Source organism: Phlebotomus papatasi, chromosome 3 (assembly GCF_024763615.1).
Source record: "Phlebotomus papatasi isolate M1 chromosome 3, Ppap_2.1, whole genome shotgun sequence".
Classification (NCBI taxonomy): domain Eukaryota; kingdom Metazoa; phylum Arthropoda; class Insecta; order Diptera; family Psychodidae; genus Phlebotomus; species Phlebotomus papatasi.
Genome location: NC_077224.1, coordinates 36,005,306 through 36,033,003, shown reverse-complemented (window position 1 = coordinate 36,033,003; position 27,698 = coordinate 36,005,306). Strand labels below are relative to the sequence as shown.

Below are 27,698 nucleotides of genomic sequence, written 5' to 3'. Positions count from 1 at the left end.
ACTCGAGTAGAGTAAGCACGTTTAGCTCTTGTGTTTCAGCAGTTTTTTGAGTTATTTTTGTTGTAAATAACAATACAATACACTTATTGAAAGTTTTCCCACGTTCTTGCCCAAAAAGTCAAAAAGTAATTTTAATGCTACCTTTTTTAATTTTAATTTAATTTAATTTTAATTTAATTTTAATACCCTAGAATTTTTAAAATATCTAAATTTTTATACGTATACTGATCTGTACTGAACTTCAATTCGTCTATTTCAGTGTTAATGTGGTGTACAAAAAATTTTTAAAAAAAATAATAAAAATTCCTCATTATCTGTGCTGTTTCTTCATTTTTCCAAATCTGCAGAAAAGTCTCCTCTAAAACATACGTTTCAAAAAATTTCTAATTTATTTCGTGGATCTTGTCGTATTCCTTGACTATTGAGGATAAAATAGTTGAATTGGCGATTTCATAGGTTGTTCCCTCTTCTTGTAGTGACGTGTTAATCTCAAAATGGGGAAAACACCGTACAACTTTGTGCCACTAGTTTTCTCGATAATTTGACCCCTATATAATCGATATAGTTTAAATTTCAATGTTTAGCAATATCTGGGACTCAGATCTTTCAAACAAGAAAAATTTGACCCCCTTCAACCCCCCTGACCTGAAATATTGGTCATAAAACAATAAATTTTGCGACTTCTTATAATCATTTAAAGACTTTATTTATTTTGAGCCATTCTAGTTGTCAGAATTTGATTGTTGATGATGTAAATGAAAGGTCTTATGGAATATACAATTCTTGTGAGCATTACAACTTCGACCGACCACCGACAGGTGCACTGTAATCGAAACATTAGCCGTACTCACTATGGCGCTGTTATCTTGTAATATCGTTATCTCGTTATCTCGTTATGTTCTCGTAATGTATTTTATAAATGAAAAATTATAACAAGATAACAGATTACGGAGATTACGAGATAACAACGCCATAGTGAGTACGGCTATTACGAGAACATAACGAGATAACGAGATAACGATATTACAAGATAACAGCGCCATAGTGAGTACGGCTATTGATTTTCGTTATTTCGAAATCGAAAACTAAAAATTCACGGAAATTTGAGAAACAAAGAAGTGGCCGAAATTGCAAGCTTGCCGAAATTTAAAACAGTTCCGCTATACGATATGCTGTTTTTGCTTGCAACAATTCACATGTTGATACTTTTGTATTTTTATTTTTTTAAATCAACGTATAATTCAGATTACGTTATAATAATTAAATAGATTATTTGAAAATGTTTTTAAGCCTTTGAGAATATTCTATAAAATATGAAAAGTAAATGAAATACACAAGTTTTTTTTTATTAAATTTGAATGAAGTATAATGCAAGTAGATTGCAATCCATGTTTTTTTTTTAAATGAAGCGTCAATAATATTATAAGGTTATAATAGAAGACATTAATTTTGAAAATTAAATATATACATAGTTTACAGATTAAACATCTCCTTATTTCAGTTGCAGGAAAATTTTTCATACCTTGTGGAAATGTTCAACGTAAACTGATCCTCTTTTCTATCTTTTCTTTTTTGCCATGTCTTTCTTGAGTACAGAGCTTTTAAAGAGAAACTATCTGTCCCATATACACACAAAGTATATCCCTTACATTTTTATTCATTTTTAATTGAATTGGGAATTATTTTAGAGAAAACAAATACGACAAAGTACTCTTTAAGGTTTAAACAACAATCCTGAAGATTAAAAATCTACATTTTTCTGAAATGTAAGAAGCTTCAAACTCAGAACATTGATGCTTACACTCAAGTTGCCCTGGATTTTGTACAGTTTCCCTGTTTAAAAAATATAGTTCAAATTTATGTAATATTAAAAGTTAAAATTGGAAGTGAAGAAACTAGTCTATAAAAAGTATTCGCTATGGTCTCTTAAATTATTATATATGTTTTTTTTTAAATAAAAGTTACTTCCTTCAACAATTGTATTATCTCAAGAGTTTCAAGGGGATGATAAAATTGCATTTTCCATAGAGAAAAGTTTTTCAGCAACTTTTCCATTGTGTGGTCAAAATGTGAGAAGTAATATGAGAATCAATGAGTTTGTGAAAAGTTAATAAGAAACTTCTTCTGGATTGTTAACTTAATGGCGTTCTTTTGCCCATTTTGGTTACATGGTATGATCATTCCCAAAGGGGTGAAAGAGCATGAAAGATGCATCGGATGGTGGCAATGATAATCGGCAACTTGGGAATAATTTTCACGTTGGTGTACAGGAAATGTCCCTGAATAAGCTCTTGATTGCGGAAATATAGAAAGTTTCCCATTGATTCCCGGGATTCTGACTTGTCGATTCGATTAGTAGCAGAAAGTCGGAAAATTCAGCTTTCTGGAGTTCTCTTCCAATGTTGGGGGTTGCATACAAGCAAAATTTTCACAAAGTTCACAAAATTTATGTCTCAGAAATGCTAAAGGCAAACAAACTAAAGTTTTGCACAACGATTTCAACCTTCTTTTGCTTCTCTTGCAATATATATTGGAGAATTTTCCATTTGGTAAAACCCCATAAAATATCTCACATCAATTCCTCTGCAACAATTTTTATGAACTCTGCACGTGGTATACGAAATGGATTCATTATGTGGAAGAAGACATTTTTCTTGGCACAAACTTATATATGTATTTTCGTTATGTTCAATTTAGTAATTGAAACTGCACAGTTTTATTGATTGTTTCTGCATAAAAAATTCCATTAAAAAATTATTGCAATATTCTGGTTTATTTTAATGCTAAATTTCTTTTTAGCATAAAAAGTGTTGGTGAGCGTAGTTTATTAACCGATTTAAATCTCAGCTCAAATTCTTATTTAAAACTTTTCATAGCTGCTTGGACTCGGCTGACCAACTTTTGGTTAAGTTTTCTAAACATTAAAGGAAAGTTGTAAAAGTCCTTATTAAAAAGAGTCATAAAAATATATTAATTGTATAATTATAGAATTCTTAATTGACTTAATAGTTCTTGGTGAAAGATACGATCTATTAAGCCCCGAGATTTTTTCTAAGACCAAGATTAAAGAATGAACTTGTTTAATTTGGTATTTTTAGTTCAACAAAAAAATTTATAAATTCTTTGGGATAAATCTGAAAACTTAAGAAGAAAAAATTAATGAAATTTTATTCTGTCTTCAACAAATTTTATATGGGAATCTTAAACTATACATTTTCTATATTAGAGACATTCTGTTGGTAACAATTTGAAAATATAATTTAGTTGAGATTCTTTACAATCTCAGCTCCTCAATTTTTTAATTTATTTTATGGAATTTTTTGAGGAGTGCTCATAAATTTCTTAATTTTTTGTTAAAGTCCAAAATGACAAAATTTTCCACGTTTTATGATTATTATTATTTTTCTTTACAAAACTGCATATCTTTTAAAATGAATTTTTGAGGTAGGGGAAACTGGGGCACCACCAAACACGGGGTAGCATCAAACATTGCAGTTTTTTAATCAGATATTCGACTTCTAAGGACAAGACATATAGGAATTTATAGGCACTATAGGGATGCTTGTCCACTGAAGGAATGGTCGAGATAGCCCAAGTAGTTTAGAAATAAAAATTAGTGTTTGGTGATACCCCGTGCTTGGTGGTGCCCCAGTTTCCCCTATGTCCATTATCCAGATATGACAATTGCATACTAAGAATAACAAAACAAAACTAACAATATTTTATCCAAAAATTATGGTTTCGATATTTTTCTCTAATAACTTCCATATTAATCGTTAGAATTTTGATAATTGCACTATTAAAAATTAATTATTTGGACCTTTATTAAAGAACAGGAGTGCTTTTAAATTTGTTTAAAAAAAAACCCTTGCAAACATTCACAGTATCGAGGCTCTAAAGTGAGCCTCAACCAATTGCGAACAAATTTATGTGTCTTTCATAAGGCATCGAATCCATTAAATCGATCGGACATCTGTACTTCAAGCGAAAAAAAAATTGCTAAAGATTGATCAATGTTACAGAATGATTGAGTTTTTTTATTCAGTCCTTCTGGGAAATTTGTCTATGTCACATTGGAAATTGTGAATCGGAGAAAATATGAATGCCTCTATGCCATATGAGGCAACATACGACAGCACCGTCATCGTTCTATGTCGTGTTATAAGTTGCAGTGAAAATTTTTGCCATTCAAAAGCTGAATTGTGGGGCTTCACTTTAAGTTCATTTTCTATCATTTCCTACTCTCCCAATCATGTGCGACGATTATAGGTGATGGAAAGCGATGAAAAAATCCTTCCATCTGCTACTATAGGAAAGCACTAATTCACAAAAAAAACATATATTTCTGCCATGCCTCTCTTAAATGTTCCTAACTAGGAGACTATTTAAAATGATACCTGCATCACATTGAAAGTTTTGAAATGCAGTCAGGAAATTCAATTATGATTGCTTAAAAGCAATTTATCTATTAATTCTACAGAGGAGTACTTAAATATCGACAATTCCATTCCTTACTATTCTATCTCATAGGGACAACATGTCCAGTGACCCATATACGGTTGCAAATGTTGTATGCTTCACGTGTCAATGTTTTTAGAAAATTTAAATAATCTTGTATCTTAATGTCCAATTGTCCGATTACTGTCCAATTTGCAACACTTGTACTTTCACGTGTCAGTAATAAAATAATTTCCAGTTATGAAATTACTTTAAATTAACTGTAATGGGGCGAATTTACGTACCCAAATGTTTTTTATATAAATATTTAATAAAATATTCCTTGCTCCCGTGACACAATACACATAAAATTGCAAATTATTTAATAATATTTGCCTTTGCAATAAAATAGTCATTTTAAATATTATAAAACAAAGCTAAACTATTTGCTCTCAATTAAAAGTATCCCCACAGAATTTGCATTTAATTATTAACGTAACATAGCATTTATGATTTAATTTGGCAACATAAATTTACTCTAATTAATGTACTAGTTAGAAATATTTACTAATATAGTTTAAAATATTTTGTTTTATGAATTTTAAGTTAATATAATAATTTTTGGTATTATTTTTTCGACATACCAAAATTTTATAAACTAATTTTCAAAATTATTTGTAAAAATTACACAAGAAATCATACATATTCTACGAATTTCTCCTGCAAACAAACATCAAATAGAAATTAATTGAAAGACAACTGATAATATTTGTTTGTGTCAAATTTAACTGCTTGATGTATAATACGTAAACAATCTGAGAATGATAATTGCAACACTTGAGTTGAGTTGTTTAATAACTAAGAAACTAATTGCTAATCTTGGCTTGAAGTTATTGTCACCATTTAATTCTTTATGCATAAAGAAAGATAAAATCTCAATAGTTTAGTCAGAGTACGCGATCACATCTAGCTCTGATTGTTCTAAGGGCAACAGTGTTATGGATATTTTGGTAAGTCGGCAGCAGATGCATCTCTGGTACAATACTAGGAATAATAAATATAACAAAATAAATTAGCATTTTGAATTCTCTTGCAGCAGCAGCTTTCGGCAAGAAAAGTCTCTTCATTGATTTCGAAAAGGCAGGAAAGGCAAATTGGAGACCAAGTGAGTTAGAACCAAATATTTTAAATGATCTTCTAAACAGCTTAAAGCGTACGAAACCCTTTTTATAAGATAATATTTCTCAAGAAAATATCTTCTATAATATTTTACTTACATCAAGCTCAAAGTATATGTTAATCAGAACAAAAGTCTTAAGAACAATTTTCTTATAACTCTACTTTCAAGGTGTGCCACAAAGTCTTCTTATAGAAATTTTTTCAGTACAATCCTTTTCATGTGAAAATATTGATTGTTTTCTTAATGAAAATCAAAGCGTACTACCCCTGTTTGGTGTTTTTTCTATGCACAAATTTTAAAAATTAATAAATTTTATTAGAGAAATATTCTAAATAAAGAGCTGATCAAGATTTATGCATATTTTATTCCCCTTAATTCTTTTTTAAAACTTTAAAAGGAGAATGGTCAAAACTATATGGGCGCTGGTCCCGGAATCGCCACAAACGAGGGTAGGCGCATTTTGTAGGTACTGATATAAGATTGAAAAATTGCCGGGACCCAGGATGATAAACGCTGGGAGTCCTTGTAAAAATGGCCATTATCCTTCCGAAATATCGCTGTTTTGACAACTAATTACGCTAGAACTGCTAAAGTGATCTTGATGAAATTCGGTATAGAGTCACTGTATGACTTACACTTTTTATTTATTCATACCACCCCCTCCCTCCACCCTCCGTTCCGGTAGCTCCCATACAAAATGAGAGCACATTGCTCTATACCTCCTTAATGAGAAAAGGTAGAAAGCTGAAATTGGGCATGGGAACAGAGCTTAAGGAAGACTTTTCAACCATGCATACTAACTTACCCCTCTATCCCCCTTTCTGGTAGCCCTCATATGAAATGAGAACATTTCACCCTATAACTCCTTTCTAAGAAAAGATAGAAAGCTAAAATACGGCATGGAAACAAGGCTTAAAGAAGACTTTTTAACCATACAGACCAAACCCTTCGTCCATCACCCCTTCTGGTAGCCCCCATACAAAATTAAACCAGTTTACCTTATAACTCCTTTCTAAGAGGAGGCAGAAAGCTGTAATTCGACTAGATGTCTATAAATGCTTCTAAAATCTAGAAAATTATCGTTAACGTTATTAGTTATTAATTTTATTCGTTCTTTTACAAACCAAATACTTCTACCCAGAAAAGAGGTCAAAATGCTCTATGGGGTTACCAGAAGGGGTGATGGAGAAGGGGGTTAACATGCATGATTGAAAAGTCTTCCATAAGCTTTGTTCCCTTGTTGAAGTTCAGCTTTCTACCTCCTCTTAGAAAGGAGTTATAAGGTAAAGTGCCCCCATTTTGTATGAGGGCTCTCAGAATGGTGGTAGAGGGAGGTGGTGGTACTAATAAATAAAAGTTTTAAAACAAACACTGACCCTATACCGAATTTCATCAAGATCACTTTAACAGTTCTTGTGTAATTCGTTGTCAAAACAACGATTTATCGTAAGAATAAGGGCTTTTTTATAAGCCTTTATCATTCTGGGTCCCGGCATTTTTTAACCTTATATCAGTATCTTCAAAATGCGCCTACTCTCATCTTTGTGTGAAGATGAACCAGCGTCTATATACTTTTGATCATTCTTCCTTCTAAGAAATAGTTTTTATGCTCTAGAACTGTTCCTCCATGGTTTAGAACATTGGTCCCAGAACAAAAGTTGTTACCTATACTAATGTATATCCAATGACATAGGTCCCGTTCGTGGCGATTAAAATGTTATTAAAATTATCTCTAGCAAAAATTTAAAGTCTTGTTCTCTTTTACTTTGGACTGGAAGATGAAAAATTTTTGAAATTTTCCTGCTATAGTCGGGCAAACTGTCTCATGACAAATGATCAATTAAATTAATCTTGAAAGTTAGTCTAGAATTACAATTATTGATTTTTTACTAAATTAGCAAAGTGCGAACTTCCAAATAAGTTTGTCTGAAATTTCTATTTTTCCCTTTATATTTTCGGAGGCTGTGTATTTAGCTGTTTAATTTTTCTTAAATAGTACACGTTGTTCTACAAAAAAAAAAGATTTGTAACACAATGATTTAAATTTTAGAAATGTAATTATTCTTTTTTGTAGTTCATAAAGAGTAACATTCTATTGATAGCTTTTACCAAATTTTGTTTCGTCTATTTGAAAATACCGGAAATACATCCTTTTGACAAATCTTTAACATCCACCTTTTTCACAGCATCATAGACGGTTCAAATTTCACCTAGAATTAACATTCGACGCTTTTTCCCCTATCACTTCTTAACTTCACTTCGCATTTCAAAATGTGTTTTCGGTTAATTTCCAAAATTTCTAATCAAATAATATAATAATAATAATGTTGGCTCAACATTCCATGAAGGAACTAGGCCTTCCCGCAAGGGGATTTCTAGACATGCATTATTATTTTTTCTTGTACGAGATGAGATTGTCAGTCCCATGCCCGTGGAATCAAGTGCAGTGAAGCTTACTGGATGCAATCCGAACACCTTTAACGCCAGAAAAATTCCTGGTGACCTAAAGGGAATTCGAACCCGGAACACTTGCATCATAGAGCGAGTGCTCTACCACTTGACCCATTGAGTGCCCAAATAAAGATCTAAAAAAGATTTGAACCTACAACTTTTGCACGTTGGGTGAAGATTTTTACCCCTTATTTTATTGCCTTTTCCGTCCATGCATTGCGCATTGAATTTTAAGACACTGTTATACAATACGTTGGCTTATAATCTTTGTTTTAGGAATTTTTAACATTTTAGGACAGTTTAGGAAAACAATCCTAACATGCATAATAATTGCGACCGACTGAAAAATATTAGGTTCACAAAACTGAAAAACTTAATGAAAAATGGCCAACACATCTGAGAATGACTATTGCAATCTCAAACACGAATAGCCCACATTAAAATTTAATAGCACGTCCCCAAAAACTTTTGATAAATTGTGAAACATTTTCTGATGAAAATGGTGTCATAATGCAAGGCGTGTCATATGCAGAGGAAAATATTTAAGTACGTTGCATAATCAAATGCGAAAAGTCTCGTTCTCCAACTCAAAATGCATCATGAAATTTATGCTGAGTGCATTCGAGAGGAGCGCACATTTGTAGGACATTGCGATGAAGCAATGTCCTGCAAGTGGGAGGATGTTTTGTTGTGATTCTCTCGTAAGAACAACTTGGAGGAAATTCTGTGCTGATGGAAAGGGTGTTGTGGAGGAGCAAAAGTGGAGTGAAAATGATTAAATGCAGTGACTTGAGAAAATGACTACAAGTGACTTCTTATTTTTCCATCTTCTCAACACTTTTCCCGCCACGCGCTCCCAAGCTCCCATTCCCCCCTTCAGCATGACTTGAGTGAGTCATCAATCAGGATGGTGATTAATTGTAACTCATCTTGTTGCTCCTCTGGAGTATTAATATCATGCTCCACATTCCCATGCATACCACTTCCTGCATTCCCTGGGCATTTGCTTTTCCATGTCATCGTCTCTCCACTTTTCAATGCAAATTTGGACAACGAGGCGCAAACAAGTGAACACCATCGGAAGCATTTATTACATTTTCGCGTTTGAAGTGGGCGGTACAGTTTGTTTTGTCCACCCGTCTATGTCCTCATGGGAGCACATCTCATTCCACGGACAAGTTAGACATAATACCCCATACCCATCAATCCGAAATATTGCCCTTACATGCTAAACAAGGATGCCAGTATACGCTACATAAAATTTGTAAATTTTATTTAAAAAAAAATTGGTTTATTTTTCAAAAATGAAATACAATAATCAGTATTATACGTAACGGGAACTAAACACAAAATTGAATCGAATTCTTCTATATTCCCTTTTCAAAATTCATGAAAAGTGATCTCTATTACATTTATCCCTGATTCCAGGATGCAATAATTTTCAGTTGTGAATTGAACGAACGAATTGCAATTTGCATATACACATAAAATATGTGGGGTAAATGTTTACTTCAAATATGTTTGTTGCATTTGGTATCAATTTCACAGAAACACGATTCTGCTCCTTTTATCCAAAAACACGATACTCACACTCCTATTCTTCTTCACAATAAATATGTAATATGAGAAACGCTAAAATCAAAGTGATGAATGTTGTATGCTGTATGTCGTGATTGAAATTCCCCTATGGAAATTCGTATTCCTTTTCTCTCATTCAGATATGCAATAGCTCCTTTCGGAATATCATCAGATCTGGAGAGCAATTTGAAGAAAATGCATAAAGCTTAACAGAAATCAGAGTTGAACAATCTAAGATCGGATTTTATGCTAGATGTTTTTTTATAGACTATAGTAGTGCCTAATATAAATAAACTAAAATAAACCTAGAAAATTATAGGAAATCAAATCAAGAAAATCATACAGGCATCTAAAGTTCATGTTAGAAAACGGAAAAAATACAGAAATAGAAGCTCTAGAAAGGTTTCTATTAAGAAGAGAAAACGGAAATTGAAAAATTTTAAGAGGGCACAATTTAAAAGGTCAGGTAAAATTGAAATTAGACTTTAGACACTCTGACGGGTGATTCCCATTTCGGGTTTCGGATCTTAAATTAATGAAACATCCACCAACCAGCCATACACACTGATCGATCACCGCGCACCAAAATACTGAAGTTTATATTATTTATTTGATCAAAATATAAAGATACTCCATGGATGAATTCAACATCAGTTATGAATTAGTCTATTTTTGAATTAGAATGTTGAAAGAAACCCCAATTTTAAAGAAACAGATGACCTGAGTAGTTTTACGTACGCATTACTAACGAAAATGAAGATTTTTAGGATGAAAAATAATTATTTATTAATTGTCCTGTATAATTCCAGATAGTTAAAACTCAAAATAAACTTGCTAAATATAGTTAGTTTGAATAAGGCTCATATTTGTTTAGCAAATGAGTATGAATCCTGAAAAAAAAGTTAAGCTGCATGAAACTGATCCACCCTCCCCTATTTAGTGCACATCTTAAAATAAATATCTGTTCATTCTAAGATGGTTCAAAGATATAAGTAGAGATTACAGATTGAAAATTAAACTTGTATACGGTCTTAAAACTTAAGGTTTACCTATAGTGGAAAGCTCGCTACTTTCGGGCGACTCAAAGCTTCGGACAACACAATTCTTTTTCCATGTTCTTAATAGCTTTGACACATGCTCTTCTCAGGAAATTTGAGGCATTACACTAGCTTTTAAAATAAAGTTAAATTCATTAAGATTTTAAAAACGTATTGTTCGAAGCTTGAGTCGTCCAAAGGTAACGCGCTTTCCCCTATGGCCTAACTGTTCTAATTCTTTGACAAGAGCATTTTTAGGAAAAATTTTCACTCTTGGAGTGATATAATGAAAGCCAGTGATCTGTTTTATTTTAAATAATCACTGCAATGTTTGTTGTTTGTGAAGTGGAGACCTCTGGATATTGCATTACAGGTTATACCTCTTGTCTGAAGATTGCTCTTGTATAGAATCATGAAGAGAGTAACTCAAGCGCCTAAATTCCGAGATAAAGAACGTATAAGGAAAGGCATTGAAATAAAGATTGAGTGTCAAAATTAAACATTTACGTATTTGTATTAAAGGCTTATCATATTTCTCCTATTTCGACCTTTCCTCGGATCGGAAAATACAAAGCAGTCTTTTAAGAGCGATTTAAAGATCTAAGGCTTAAAGATTTATCTTATGCGATAGACACACCTAACAGCTTAAGTCGGGAGACAGCTTAACATAAATATTCAAAATAATAATTAGACTATTCCCATTAGTTTCCCAATAAGCCGTCTCTCGACTTAAGCCATAAGTCTGTCTAGCGCTTTAGAATTTATTGGTATAACATGGTATTACCTTTGAAAGTACAGTATTTTCGTCCTTAGGAGTCTTTTTTCTTGAAGAATTGATAAATAATGTTTCCCGAATGACTCATCCTCTTCGTAATAGGTTTTATTTTTACGGTAACTTCCCTACACTGAGAGAAATCCGAAAAAGTTTAAATTACATTCCGGAAAAGTTTACTTTACCCTGAAGTATTGATCCGAAATCGATGTAAATATTACCGTTTTTAGGTGTATTAGGGGTTAAAGTTACCCTTTTTCATGTTAATTTTACACTTATAAAGGTGTAAAATAAACATTGAAAAATGTTGATATATTTTTACACCTAAAAAGTGTTAAAATTATGAGGAAAAAAGTTAATCGCACCCCCGTTTTTTGTCAGTGTAGTAACATTGATTAGTCCGTTTTTATTACATGAAAGCTTATGGCCCCTATCAATCACAAATTTTAGTTTTCGAATAAATTTTTTTCTACTGTTGAAGGCTTTAATTTGAAGGAAAAGACAAATTTGATAATTTTTTATCAATATAAGGAATTTCACACTTTACATACAACAAAATTGAATTAGCGGGCAGTGTGCACGCACGAACTACAGTGAGTACGGGTCACTACAATAAAAATTATTGGTGTGCAGACCTCTATTTGACATAACAATTCTAAGTTTCTCGGACGAACCGACGACCCACACCACCCTCTTTTCAAAACAAAACCTATTTGAATTTCGCTCACTATAGTAGCACCATACTTCTTATGAAATTTTTCAAACATTAAAAGAAATTAAGTTTAATTTATGAAGTAATTTACGTACGTACAGAAAATATTTTATACTAGACATATACATAAATTTTACCAAATTTTAATTATTTGAGAATTATTTGATTAAAAAATTTTTGAAATCTTTTATCGTATTATCAAGTCAATTTTCTTTAATTATTGAGCAAAATTATTCAAATTTAAAGGCCCCTACCACTTCTCATTTCCAAGACCACTAAAATTTTGGGTTTTATGGTTTTATGAAGTTTTTATTAAAACATTAGAAAAAAGTCTTTCAAGCAAGAATATTTTGATCAAATTTTACTGATTTTGAAACATTTATAAACATTTTTAAAAATATAGACTTGTCTCATTTTAAAATAAAAGAATTTATTTCATAAAAAAATATTTTTTTAATACAGTGCCACTGCTATTTATTTAATTTTTAATTCTATTTTTAGAAGCATCAGTGAATTCAAAAATTGTCCATAGGGGAGGGTCACATTTTTAAAAAATGTTTTTTAACACCTCTGCAAATTTATTTACCGCAAATAATAAGCCAAATAAATAGAAAAATATTTGTAATAAATTAACTGCAATAGCTATTTAAGCTTCTTACGCCTTTTTAAACCCTTTTTAACTTTTCTGTTTTAAGAATTGGTTAAAGTGAAGCTTAAAAAAACTAGACTATTCATCCATTTGATATTTAAAAATTAATTATAATTTAATTCCTTCTAATCTTTAATGCTAAAGATACTAAATTTCATTTAATCCCACATTTCATATTTAATTGTAATAAATTTAGTGTATGTATGACTTTTGAGCTCCCTAACATAGATTTACAATTTTACACAGATTTTAAATTTGTAATCCACTAACAATCCTGATGGGTTGACCGAACGATTAGTTTACGCGTTATACAAACAACTAAATCCCACAAAAATCAACCAACTAAATTATTTCGCAAAAATTAAACACACAATATTAAAGTGTATCGGTATGCACTAAAAAAGGGCATATAATTCATGTGACACACAAAGCCAAAGGCGATGTTAATAAAGCCTTTAAATTTAATTAATTTGTAATTTCGTAAATTAAACAAGGTTCTTTTAGACTGTTTTGAACTGGGGTGTGGTATAGTAAAGACGAATGTGGACACAATAAATTAACACTTCCTAATTGTTTGTTATTTTCCGTCAATAAATAAATATTTATTGGTCAGTATTTTAAACATATTCCAATTTTGATAAATTATTATGTTAGAATTCCCACTGAGATTCGGCCCAATTAATCTATTATCTTCACCATTAGTCACTCTGCTGACACCAAAGCTTTCTCCCTCTTCATGTTGTGTTCATTCTGGTGTTGGGAATTTCGCCTTGTTGTTGGTCTGAGTATTATTCATAACCACAATCCAACACTATGCCTTCCTTGGTTGCTGATGGGGATGCTGATGTCTCGTGAACAAACTCAGGAGAGCATTTGTGGTGGGAATTATATGTCATCACAGCGGGACACCATATTGCTCAACTAATTGACACACACACTCGGCGTTGGAGCAAAATATGTATATAGAAGCCTTACCATCTAGCTTTCATCTTCACCATGGGACACCCATTCATGTCCTTTCGTATAGGCCAATTAATTCGTCTGTTTTGACTCTAGGTCCGCATACACCAAAGTCCGATTAAGTTGCCCCACAATTTGCATAATAATTAGTTACTAAATTTTCCAAGTAAATTTTCCGTCAAACAAGGCGAAGTGGTCAAGAACAACTTTCCTCATGATTGAATTATTAGAATTTTAGCCACAGCGAAAGTGATATCAACAGCTAGGATCTACATAGGGATTATGATATTTTAACTCATCCAGAGAAGAGGATAACCATGCAAAATGTACCGTGATAACTTTGTATATGTTGCAACAATATTTGCTTGCATTCCACTAAAAGAGTCAGTGATTTATTGATTAAACTGATATACATACATAATATATGAATATTATCTTAACGAACTTTAATTCCTTGTAGAACAATATGTAAATTTCTTAATTTTAATAACCTTTTAGACATTCCGCCCTATCTAAAAAGACATTATAAAACAAAACTAATAAAAAAAGTAATTCCTTAATAATGATACGAAGTTTATTATATCAGACTCATTTAAAAACTTTCTTCACTTTCACAGTTAAATAGAAAATTCCACTTTCAATTATATCTCTATCATGTGAAATAGCATGTGATATATATTTTGCTGAAAATCACTTTTTATGCTTTAACTGTTTTCCCGAGCTCTTGTTTGAAAAGAAGAGAGAAATTGCTTAACAAGTTCATGAATAACTGCAGAAAGTTTTTCCACAAAAATTGCATTTCAAAGTTTTAGTGAATGGGAAGAACTCATGCATTGGTAACCCAAACATATATCACTTGCTTATGGTTAAGAATTAGAGGGACTTCTTTTCACTTGAGGTGTATTGTATTGTTCTTCCTTTCTTTGCAAAAATAAGAAAGAAAGGGGAGTTACTATACACCAAAATGTGCACTTGCAAACTCAGTTAAAGCAAAAATAAGTCAGCCAAAATAAATATTTCACAAGTCACGGAGGAAGATATATTGTGTCATTTTGTTCTTTGAGCCAAAAGAGAATATACAGCAATTTTGAAATGGAATTGAAACCAAAGGAAAATCCAATTTTCCCATGTTGACGCCTCACCTATTCAAATTTCAAGTACATAATATCGCACTGTGGCGTTATTGGTAACGTTTTAAGAATTTGTCTTTTGAGATTGAAGTCTTCAAATATTGAATTTCAGTTTTTCGTATATTAATTATTGAATATTCCAAGTCGATTTTTTATTACCTAGTAATATCCTGGCTAACACAAGGTAAGGTGTTACTGGCACAATGCTATATTATTAAAAGCATTGCCCATACTCTCAAATAGGAGCTTTAGTCAAACGCAAAAAACCAGTGATAAGCCCAAATAAGCTTATGCTAGCTGAGTTTCTTTACAGACGGCCTCGAGATGCGTGCAACTCGGGGTTCTTGCAACTCGAAACACTTGGAAATTCGATTGTGAGTTGAATTTTAGAGGTAAAGAATCGCGTCGAGCCAATTTTATCCATTTCTGCTGCAGAAAACACTTTGCTCATTAAAAAAAAATATTAAAATCGGTTAATAAACATTGCAGATAGAGTCCGGTCAATTTCGGTCTAGTACGGGTCGGGGTACAGTGGGGTGGAGTGGGAACAGGTGCGATCCACCGTTAGAAAGATCTCGATCTTAGACACAATATATAACTAACATTACAGTAGACTTTCTCTCAATCTGCTCTTTTTCAATCGGGCGCAAAATTTTGATGACAATTTTTAGGTTCGATTTTATAGCAAATTTGTTCAAATTCACTGTAGTTCCCCTTGTTGTATCGTGATTCTTTATATTTGAACATTTTTTGTGGAATTTAAATTTGGATGACATTTAGCCCCATATGCCCGATTGAGAGAGAGTCTACTGTACATAGAAATCGCTTCATAAATACAGAAAATGCAGGCCGGTCAAGACATTTTTGGATATAGCTCCAGGTCAGGGAACATCGAGGGTGGAGTGGGACCCATGGTTGGAAAGGTCTTTTCTTCAGCTACAACACACTAAAATAAAAAAAAAGCGTCGTCTAGTTTTCGAAATATTCGACATCGAAATTTCCAAAATTGATATTTCGATTATTCGGACCTTCGATTAAATAGATCAAGTTATGGTGTCAAAGAGTTATAGTATTCCACGAGAGCTTTCCAAAAAAATTGAATATCTGATTATTTATAGCTAGGGTCACAGGGGTCGGGGGGACTTCAATTTTGTTACTCTTAAAACTGTTTTGGGCAATTTTTTAAATGATTCAATCGGTTCAATAAATCGATTGAGAATTGGTAAACAGTAAATACGAAAGTACTTTTGATGTACAGGAACAAAATCAGGAATTCGCAAAGTCTAGGATTCTTTGCCACACCCCTTTTTGTTCTAAAAACATTTCTTTTTATTTTTAATTTTTTTGAGAAACAAAAAAAGAATGATGTCTTAAAACGATTCATAACCTTTAGAACAAACACTTAATATATGGGAAATAGGAAAATAAAACTCCCTGCGGTTCCGTCAGGAGTATTTATCCGTTCGGAATAAGAAAACACCTGAAGGAGTTTTATCTTCATATTTCCTATATCGTTTCTCACGTCAGTACTTTTACAATTACTCAGCTACTCAAGAAGTATTGAGATCTTAATGGCCTCTACACATTGGGAGAAATTTTTGTCAAAAATAGCTTTTTTGAAGGAAATTCCCTGCAGCGTTGTAGCAGGGGAAACGTCAAATTTCTGTCAAAAACGCAATTTTTGACGAAAATTGCTCCCAATGTGTAGACGCCTTAATAGAGTTAATAGTACTTAATTGAGCAGTTAGCGTTAAGGCTAAGCTATGCCATCGGATTCTCGCTATTCGCTATTCTGATGTTTATCTAAATTTTATATCTTTAAGTATTTAGATGTTCTATGAACTCTTAAAATTAAGTCATATTGAGTAAATAAATTCTTAAATTCTTAATATAGGTATGCTTGATGTATTAGTCGATCCTCAAAATGGCACCAATATCGCTGCTGTACGATATGCAATTGTGAACCACACTCACGATGGAAATTTCAGAATTATGTCCGATTTGGAATTGAGTGGTGTAAGGGCCTAAATAGACCCAGGCTGATCCACGAGAATATTTAGCCTACAAAATGCGGTGGTAAAGGATTAGGTAAAGGAAATTTATGCAAAGCGCTTCTAATCAATGTTCCTAAGCCCTCAGTGTATGACACTTTGGGATAAATCTTTACTGTCAAATTTTACAAGCTAAAATATTCTCGAAGATCAGCCTGGGTTTATTTAGGCCCTAAGACTGCCTTTTGTCTACCTAAACTAAAGTCACTATACAAGACAATTTATGGGTTCATATAACTAAGAGATTAGTATTATTTAGTATGCTTTTTTTAATGAGTATATTAAATTTTTTATTTAATTGAAAATATCTTTGAAGTATGTAAGTAGCCGAGAGTTATGAAACATGGATAGTTATAAACGATTCTTGATCCCCAAAATTCAACTCAGAAACGAAATTTCATGCATTCCGAGTTGCAAGCATCCCGAGTTACATGCATTTCGAGGTCTCCTTTAAGAAATCTCAGCTACCATAAGCTTATCTGGGCCATCTGGGCCTTTAATTAGTTACCTAAAAATTCTCAAGAATATATTCGTAAAAGCACTGCTTCAGAGCATCTCTATACACATTTTAATTTTAATCGATAAAGATTTAAAAATTTACAAGGATATAAACACATAATGCGGCAAAAAATACTCACTCTACCCTATTTCCCTTTAAAGAGCTTTCATAACAATTTTTTTTTATTTAATTAAACACAGAATTTTCTACATGCTTCACATCCAAAATTATTTTAAGCGTATAAATATTATTTCAAAAGAAGCATCTTGAGAAGCTTTTCTTCCAAAGTACTTTTGTGTGAAATAGACAGCTTTTAGTATTGATGCTCATAAGATTAATTTGTGGAAAACTGTACCATCTTTCACAGTGTCTGAAAGGAGCGCGCTTACCATGTCTAATTTAATTACACATGGAGATCAATTTCTTGCTACAAGAATAAACAAGACTAGCAAGAAGAAAATGATATTTGTTAATAGTCTAATGGAAATTCTGATGAAATTACTTGTTGCTTCCGACATGCACTATTTATCTAACCTCTCACACCCAATGCTATTTGCAATATAAATTACTCAACAAGATGAAAGCTCCTATAATGGTGCTTCAGGAGCAGCAATTTTCGGTATTAACATGCAGCCTCAATGTACGGTCCACTCTAGCATTAGCTAATGTATTGAAGTTGAAGCTATTCAATCCAATAAATTAGTAGTATATGGCATATGGAAATGTCTATGAACCCTAAAGCTAAAACCTTGAAAGCTCTTACTTAACTTTGTGATATGTCACTGCACACTTGAATTGAAGCTTTTAATAATATATTTCAAATCCTGCATTTGCAATTATTTGTATCAGTTTATAACCGATTCAAATCTGTTCATAATTTATTTATAGTTATCGCTTCATACGTTCAGGATACTTGAAGAATATTCACTTTAAACAAAATTTACCAATTATAAGAGATTGTAAAATAATTTAGAGAGGTTTCACCATTAAAACTTGCCCTTGAAATAGGATTAGACAGAGTAAATGTCGTTTATAGACGTAATGTAAACGAAATATTTGCCTATTAACTATCTCTAAAATAGTATCAGAAAATTGTTAAAATCATTGAAATTTGCTTATCATTATTGTTTAGGAGATTACATGGATTCTATGAACGAAATGCTGTGAAAGCTTCTTTAAAAGAATTCCGGAAGGATAACAAACTTCGAGAAACCTTATGTCCGATATTGCACACAAAGCAGTATCCATATATATTTTTTACATTCAACTGAATTTAGAGCTATTTGAAATTATAACAAAACTGATAGACTCATTTTTAAGTTTCCAAACAACACTCTTGAAAATAAAGTAAAAAGAAAAATTAATTGGTATTAAAAATATGACGATTCAAAACATTTGTGCTTATATGCAACTTGTCCGGAATTTGACACAATTCTCCCTGTATAATTTTAATATTCTTGACAGAAAATATTCTTGACAGAATTTTGTACTGTTAGTTGGGATAATGTATTTAATTTTTAAATTAATATAATCCTCTTATTATAATTAGAAAAATATATTAATAAGTTTGAAACTTTGTCCTCAAACAGACTCAAACTCCTGCTCAAATGTTATTGACAAAGTATTTCTTATAACTGTCTGATCCCTAATATAAACGGCTGGAATTTTAAATAATAACCAAGGCCCTCAATACCATTGTAAATCTTTGAATTTTTATTTACATAGAAGTAAATATTTTGTAAAATTTTTCGTAAATATTTACGAATTCCTATTGGGGACTTACGAAATTCTCGTAAATCTTATAACCCACAAACAAGGTCGTAAAACTTTGTACTTTTTTCACAAACATTGTTCGTAACATGATTACTTGACGAACATTTTTTGTACTTTTACAAACATTTGTTCGTAAATGTTCGTAAACAAACAAAAGATGTTCGTTAAATTTTGTCATTTGTTCGTAAATGTTTGCCAGACAAACAAAAAATAGAACAAATGACAAAATTTTACGAACATTTTTTCTGTGTTTACAAATATTTACGAACAGTATACAAAAAAAATGCTCGTCAAGTGATCATGTTACGAACAATGTTTGTGAAAAAAGTACAAACTTTTACGTTGTTTGTGGGTTATAAGATTTACGAGCATTTTGAAAGCCCCAATAGGAATTCACAAACATTTACGAACAATTTTACAAAATATTTCTTTCTGTGTACATTTTAGGATCTTCATAAGGGTAATAATTTCATTAATATCATACACAAAAATGAAAAACATTTTTCCAAAACTTACAAAATTTGGGGCAAACCGACCCAGGTTTTGTGAAGTGCTCGAACTCATGACTTATTGATATACTTCAGATATATTTTCGCATAATTTACAGTTTACCGATGTACAACCGATTTAAACCGATTTATAAATCACGTAAAACATTGCCAGAAACACCTTGGGAGGTAATAATTGACTTGGAGATAAAAATTAGTAACCGGTTATGAACCGATTCAATACAACTTCAACTGGATCAATCGCATAAATAAACTAAGATTCCAAGTGTCATCTCTAACACCGTTTGGATTCTAGGCGTGGTAACAGCCGGACGTACAGACAAATAGCCTTCTCACTCAGAAATCGTCAGAAACGCGAAAATATGTCAAAAAAGTGGTCCCCAGGGGTAGAATGTGGAAATCTTGGGGGTTGAAAAAATTGAGGGATTATATATACTGCTCTCTCAATTTATTTAAATTCAGTGATACATAAAGCTTCACATAAAGCTTCTAATGAGCAAGCTCTCGATTAAAGCTTAACCTTTAGAGCTGGTATGCCTTCAATATATATTTATTAAAGCTAGAAATGCTACAGATAAAGCTGATTATAATTAACCGCATGCTTTTGAACGTCAAAAATAGCAAGAGAACAAAGATATTTTTGGCATAATTCCCAGATTTCTTTTTTGTATTTAGGTTTTGTACAAGAAAAATTGTGCCTGAAAAGCTATTGGTGCTTAATGAAATGTGAAATTTGCAATTTTATCTTTAAGTATTTCTACGAGCGTATTAGCTCTACTACATAAAATGTTCACTTCACGTCCCTTGTATACCTGTGAAAGCAGGAAATTCATTAAATTTGTGGGTTGATTTTTCCCAAGCACTAATAAATAAATTGAGTTGGAAAATAAAACAATAATGAACCAGATGGTATATAACCACTTTATTGTTAAATCAAATTTTAATGTGATGGAATAATGCTGAGATGAGGACTAATTTATAAGCGCATAAAATAATTATCTACTTGCCACAGTAATTATACGGAAGAAGGGTTATATTTTGTATATTTTATAATCAAATTCACCTTGTTTGCTCTCCCTAGACTTCTCGTTCTAACCTTCATAATTTACTTATGACCCTCCATGTAAATGAAAGAGACTTCGGGATGCCAGTTGTTTCTATGTCCATTTTATGGAACACCCTAACCATCCCTCACCACCCGTAATGTAACTCCACACAATTTATCCAACAATGTACAATAAAGGGATGAAAATTAACTCGCAAAATAGTTTAAATTCCCCTTACAGCCGCAGATTTTTTTTTAAATTAAAAATACCGCTTGATCAATTGGTTTTGCTCATTTGTTTCCGGTGAACTTTAATGGAAAATTTTCATAAATTGAATATAATATTACATATAGAAATTTTCTAATTAATTGAATATAAATTCAAAAATATTAATGGGAAGAATATTAAATTTCAACCTTTAATATTAAAAATTTACAATGCGTATATCAAATTAGACCACTGCATCCATCGTTTCAGAATTATCGTAAATTTTTAATAGAGAATAATCAAATTGTAGAATATTGAACCTTTGATATCGAGACAGAATAAAAAGTTCGTAATTTAAATTATTAGAATAGGGTGAAGTAACCACTTATCGCCATGTTTAGTAGAAAGAGGAATTAATTTTATTATAACTTTTCAACTTTTATTACAAGATAACTCAAATTTGACACAAAACTACTTAGATGTATTGGCTCTAGATTCGTGAAAACAATAGTTCTAGAATTTAACGCTGGACTAAAAAAACTGATTTTTATTAATAATGCAAAAATAACCACTTCGTCGCCACTCTTCGCCACTTTTCACCAGTCTTATAATCACTTCTCGCCACCCACTTGAAAAGGTCTAAACTCGATTATTTTAGGTAAAGTTTTAAAAAGAATACACTCAGCATTTATTTTTCCTCATGATCATCTTATTACTACTCACTTTAAATGATTATTCTTCACTTTTATTTGAGAAATCAAAGTATAGGTCTATTTCAGATTAAACAATGCAAATTTGACAACTGAGAATCTACGAAATGAAGTTAGCGTCGCCTATTGAAAAGAGATGGCGACAGGCGGTAAAATGAATTTCAGAATATAACCACTTCTCGCCATGCCTCATTTTGAATGAAATATTAATTAAATTTTTGAATGAAATATTAATTAACCAAATACAAATTTCATGTATTCCACAAGTGTATATAAATATTCAATAGACAAATTATTTATCCAAAAAGGTATTTTTTGCTTGATGAAAATTTGATGACATTTAGTATATTTGGTAAAAATATTGGATTAGATGCACTTGCTTAAAATATTACTCTAAAAGAATGCTCAAAATCGTAAATCCAAAACGAATAATTATTATTTTTCGACTCTATACGTAGCAGCAGTAAAAATACAAAGAACTTTGCGGCTAATTTATTTTACAAATCGCGAAAAATACCGATTTCAATATAAGTGGCGAAAAGTGGGACACTGGCGAGAAGTGGTGATTCCACCCTATATTAATCGTTGCATTTTGTTTTATTCCATTTTTAAAGAATTAAAACTCATTTGGATAATATTCTTTTTGATGAACAAAAAAATTGATATTTCTTCATTTTCTAGTAGAAGCTTTTGAAGAATTATTCCTCTGTACTATTTGAGAGTTTAATTGGAATACACTGTCTAGATTTAAGAATATATAGTTGAACTAATCAATTCCTGAATTTTGGGTTAGTCTTCAAACTAATTGAAATTCACAACTTGCAGCTGGTATTGTCAAAACTAATTAGATCCCGGGTGATATCTGTGATTTTTGAGCAACCAGAGACTGCCATTGCCACATCAAATTCAGTCTGAAGAATCTTCAGCACATCCACAACTCCTGCCTGCCCACCCACAGTCAGACCCCAAACCACAGGACGTCCAATGAGGACCATCCTGGCACCAAGAGCCAAAGCCTTGAATACATCTGTCCCCTGGCGAATACCTCCGTCCACAATGATGGCTACTTTGTCCCCTACTGCCGACACTATTCCGGGCAGAACGTCAATTGTGGGAGGCACAGAATCAAGCTGGCGTCCACCGTGGTTTGACACAATTATCCCTTTGCAGCCACATTCCACAGCACGCATAGCATCGTCTGCACGGAGGACTCCTTTGGCCAGCACAGGGAGATGGGTCTCTTTCACAAGCCACTTTATGTCCTCCCACGTAAGACATCTGTGGAAGGAAGAAAAGTTTGCAGTGATGTAAATCATAGAAAGACATCATGGGATATGGGTGAATACAGAATAAGAGAGAAAGTTATTGGAATAGAGAAAGAAACGCCATAAATCATAGAGATGGTGAGCTTCCTCAAAGGGCTACTGTGCTTATATGTATAGTCTGCAATGAAATTTATTGAGTGTTTTATAAAAGGGATTCTTTTAAAAGTTTTGGGAACAAAGAAAATTTAAAGCTAGCAAAAGTTAGTGGAAAGAAAAAGTATATAAACGAGTTTGGCACTTCCTAAAATATTTGATAATAGCCATTTTTATTGCTCAATTTTTGTACTATAAATTATTTTGTACTATTATTTATGGATACCACATAAGGCTCTTCCATTAAATAAAAAATAAGAAGTACGAAACTTATATGCATGGATATGAACGCTATGAAATTATCATAAACAATATAAACTTTTAAATATTGCTTGATACTATTTATGGATTAAAAATATTACATGAAATTATAAACTTGTAGCAAAAAAAAAGTTGGCAAAACGGAATAGGTAAACCGATTAATTACCGGTTGGAACAGTTTCAGACTTGTCGGTGAATTTAAGACCTTTCCAACAACCCCAAAACTAGTCCGAATCGAACAATAAATATCTAGTATTTTTAATCTTTGTCCTTGAAAAGATGTTATTAGATATAATTCAAGGCTTTTTTTATTTAGACAAAAAAAAACATTGCTTTAGAGTTCCAAAGGAGAACTGTGCAAAAAAATTAAGATTATGCTAATGGTACGAATATTGATTAAATGGGAAGTAGATGTGGGTGACTTTAAGGATGGATATCATCCATATGTTCTACCATGTCCGACCGATAAAGATTCATGTTTAAGTGCTACGTAAAAGAAGCTTATGAACATCATGTGGGGGCGTAGTCATCTCTGGAAGGCAAAAGTCACTCGCATCTACGGTACCTATCTCTACCGTTTGATCTCTAATATGGCTATTAGACCTAAGGTTTTACCACATACTTTAAATTCTTTAATTTCTTTGCAGATTTATGGGAAAATTTTGACTTAAAATTAGGTATAAGGGACAAATGAACTAATATATTCCGAAAAATTAGCGAAATTGCTTTCCAAAAAATTTAATATTTAAAAAATAGATATTTTTCATTTTTCCTGTTTTACTGATATATAATATTTATATAAGTTTAATAGGTATGTTTCGTTGTTGTAGATTTTTTTTTTTTTTTTGAAGTCAATCAAACACATTACGATAACTTAAAAATCCTGTGAAATTTTGTTTTTAGTATGTTGTAGGCATACGTGAGACCCTTCTATCAAAAGTATTTAGCCATACCTGTAAATGTTGCTGGATAAATATCCTGCTAAATTGAGGCCCTCGCCGGCTTCTTTTAACCCTTCAATTCGTTCTGAAGTGAAATTATCCAGGTACAAGTGAGATGGAAGTGAGAGGGTGTTTTTGGGTCGTCTAAAGCCAAACATTGGAGTGTCCACTGTGACAACAATGGCTCGATACCCAGCCTTTTCAGCACGTCGAATTAAATTTCTCGTGAGGTTTCTATGAGAATAAAATGATGGTGTATCATAATGAATCTCTACAATGATAACAACCTAAAATATTATCAAATGGTGCTTCAGACACCACGTGTTCAAGTTCAGATAGAGATCCAAAAAAAAAATGATACATAATGCGTTAAAAATTTCAAGTGGCCCGATCTTTCTTGAGACATTGAAGTATATACTTAGATAAGAGAACGAGTAAATTAGGTCTAGTTTTAATAAACATCAGACGTTAAATAATACAAAAAGAAACATTGCCAGATAAGGCGTTAGCCGACAATTTCAAAAATTCTCGTTCTTTTGAGCTTTTTGCAGAACGTTATTTTTGTAATTCAACCCAGAGCATAAGTACTCACCTGTCGATATAAATGTACAGCTGAAACCACTTCGGGCTATTTGGTGTTGCGGCGGCAACTTGCTCGAGAGACGTGGTGGACAGACAGCTGAGTGTGAAAATGACACCCATCTCTTCTGCTGCTTTGGCACTAGCAATCTCACCTTCTGGATGCACAACTTTCTGCATTGCCGTGGGACTTACTCCCACCGGCATTGCCATATCAATTCCCAATAACTGACACTTTGCAGACCGCTCTGACACGTCTCTGAGGCAATGGGGATGAATACGAATTCTGCAGGAAGAAGTGAGAGCAAATTGTGTGGATGGATTGCGGTTAGCAAGGTGAAAGTATTCTTTTTCATCTCACCTGTCGTAGCATGATCTGTTCCACTGCAGTGATAATCCTTTACCTGTGCCATTGCGATAGTAGTTGAGGGCATTCTTTGACAGATTCTCCCTCGCCTTTTCCTCATACTCATCCAAATTTCTAAACTCCATCACTAAATGGAAAAACTCAGCACTTCTCAGCAAACACTCAAAGTCAGACTGATACGTTGGGTATTTTTTACTAAACATCAGCGTTATTATCTGGACCAAGGCAATAAATACGCGAAGTGATGAATCTATAGACAAGCGTTATACTTATCGGCTATATATACTCAAACTCTATGAGATACTTAGTTGCAAAAAATAGACAAATTTAAACAGGTTTAAAAGTATAAAAGCACTGTAAACCAACCACTTAAGGCCCTTTCAGTAAAAGGGGTCACACATCGTCCCATGCTTTGCGAAGTGCTCGAACTCATGCCCTAAATGCTATACCTCAAAAGTACTTTCGCATCTTACCGTTTACCGGCCCTCAACCGATTTATTGAACAGATTGAATCACTCAGAAGATCGCCCAAAATATAGGAGTAATATAATTGAATTACAGGCAAAAAAAACAGTGATAAGCCCAGATAAGCTTATGGTAGCTGAGATTTTTCACAGGTGATCTCGATATAAGTGCAACTAGAAATACGTGAAAATTCGATTGTGTGTGAAATTTTGGGGGTATAGAATCGCTATATGGCTTGCCTTATCTAATTTTTTATAAAGCAAGATTTTTGGAAAAAATAAGGTTTAAAATAAATGCTCCATTTAACTTTAAAAAACCATTGCATTTGCTTTTTCTAAGATTTCGAGATATTCCATAACTAGGCTAAACCCCCCGTCTGAAAAATGCAGGGGAAGGATTTTAGATCTCGCTTCGAACACTTCGTATTTTTCCCAAATTTCTTTAACCCTTTAACGACGAGACACTTTTTACGGTCTGAAAATCAACAATAAAAATTAAACTGAGAAACATAATCAATGATAAATCTTACATCTACTTTGGAAAGTCCAACAGAGTCTGATTCGGTGTATTTTGTTCTTCTATGAGCAATACGGACAAAAATAGCTGAAAAATTGAAGTAATTTTTCTGACAATACCAATGAATAATATTCTCGCTTTAATGAAAAATATTACGTATGAATATTGTAGTTTTTATTGCCAAAAGGGTTTTGCTTAAAAAAAATTGAAAGTATAAAAAATAAATAAAATCAATTATGAATTTGAGAAATTAAATCGCCATTTTTAAGCTTAAATATTTACTACATAGCAAATACCTAGAGACTTGCAAAAGATATTCTAGATTCCTTCAATCTTTTACTTTACAATTATGTACAGACATAAGAAAACAATAACTTTGAGTAGTCAGGAAAAATTATTTTCTTTATGGGACACCGGTGTTCCAATCGTCCTTAAAGGGTTAATGAATTTCACTTATTTTTTTTTAGAAAATGTGTGACTTAATACTATTAAAATACATTGCCGTAGGTCAGCTTCATTAGAGGAATATGAGAAAAAATGTGAAGTGTTCGAAAATTGTGTGCGACGTCTGAAAACCTGCCCATATAACATCGCACAGATAAGAGCTACAATTTTATTTTGGATGGCAACTTATTCGCTTTTTAATTACAAATACATCAAGTTTCAAAGAAACAACAGTGGATTTAGGGGCGATTAGGATACCGGTGTCCAAAAAAAATTTCTAGGGCTTTATAAAGTCAGAAAAAGTGAATTTTCTGACCCCCAAATTTTGACCCTCTCGTCCTTAAGGGGTTAACCATCAAAGGCGAAAATTCCTTTTTGCAATAACCATAAAATTAATTTAAGATTTGATTAAACGCAAAAATAATCTAAAGATAAAGTATTGCATGTAATTAGAAGGATTTTAGATTAAATCTCTGTTTTTCACATTATGGCGCTTGAGAAAGAAAGTATGGGTGTTTACACGAAATACCTATAAAATAATTTTATCAAGCAATTTAACTCGAAAAAGGATATTAACGAGAGCAACTTCTGTATGTAGACCATAACAATAAATCAGTGGTTATATATAATTAACTTAATACTCAAAAGAGTATGAAGTGAAAAACTGAAATTTTGAAAAAGCATATCTTTTGCTCTAAGTTTTCGGTTATAGAAATCTGGTAAAACATAAGACAAACATCATTAAAGCATCTTTAAAGAAAAAGAGCTTTGAAAGAGTTTAAAATTATGCCAATATGTTTTCAAAAATAAGCTCTATTATTTTTGAATGATTTATTGGTATTCTTTTTTGTAAATACTAATTCACATCAAATTGCACGGATAAACGGATTGAGCTTGAGTAATGTGTGTATATTTTGAAGATGAAATATGGCATAAATGATACGACTTTTTTCTTCACAAAAGGCAAACCCTCGAGTACTTTAAAACTCGTTATGAACTCCATATG

At 32.3% G+C, this 27,698-nt stretch overlaps 1 protein-coding gene across 1 annotated transcript; it reads right to left on the bottom strand.

Moving 5' to 3' along the window:
• Positions 1 to 21,408: 21,408 nt before the first annotated feature.
• On the bottom strand, positions 21,409 to 25,791 carry LOC129805505 (uncharacterized). Its single transcript, XM_055853465.1, has 4 exons — positions 25,262 to 25,791; positions 24,914 to 25,186; positions 24,334 to 24,555; positions 21,409 to 22,979 (listed from the first exon to the last, which is right to left on the bottom strand). Exons 1-4 carry the CDS (start codon positions 25,468 to 25,470, stop codon positions 22,514 to 22,516), a joined length of 1,170 nt encoding a protein of 389 aa, XP_055709440.1. The 5' UTR covers positions 25,471 to 25,791; the 3' UTR covers positions 21,409 to 22,513.
• Positions 25,792 to 27,698: the final 1,907 nt, after the last annotated feature.

Coding starts and splice junctions, on each gene's coding strand:
- LOC129805505 (XM_055853465.1), bottom strand. CDS start 25,470: ATGTTTAGTAAAAAATACCCAACGTATCAGTCTGACTTTGAGTGTTTG. Junction 25,187..25,261: donor AACAGATCATGCTACGACAG/GTGAGATGAAAA, acceptor TTCTTCCTGCAG/AATTCGTATTCATCCCCATT. Junction 22,980..24,333: donor TTATCCAGCAACATTTACAG/GTATGGCTAAAT, acceptor TTCCTTCCACAG/ATGTCTTACGTGGGAGGACA.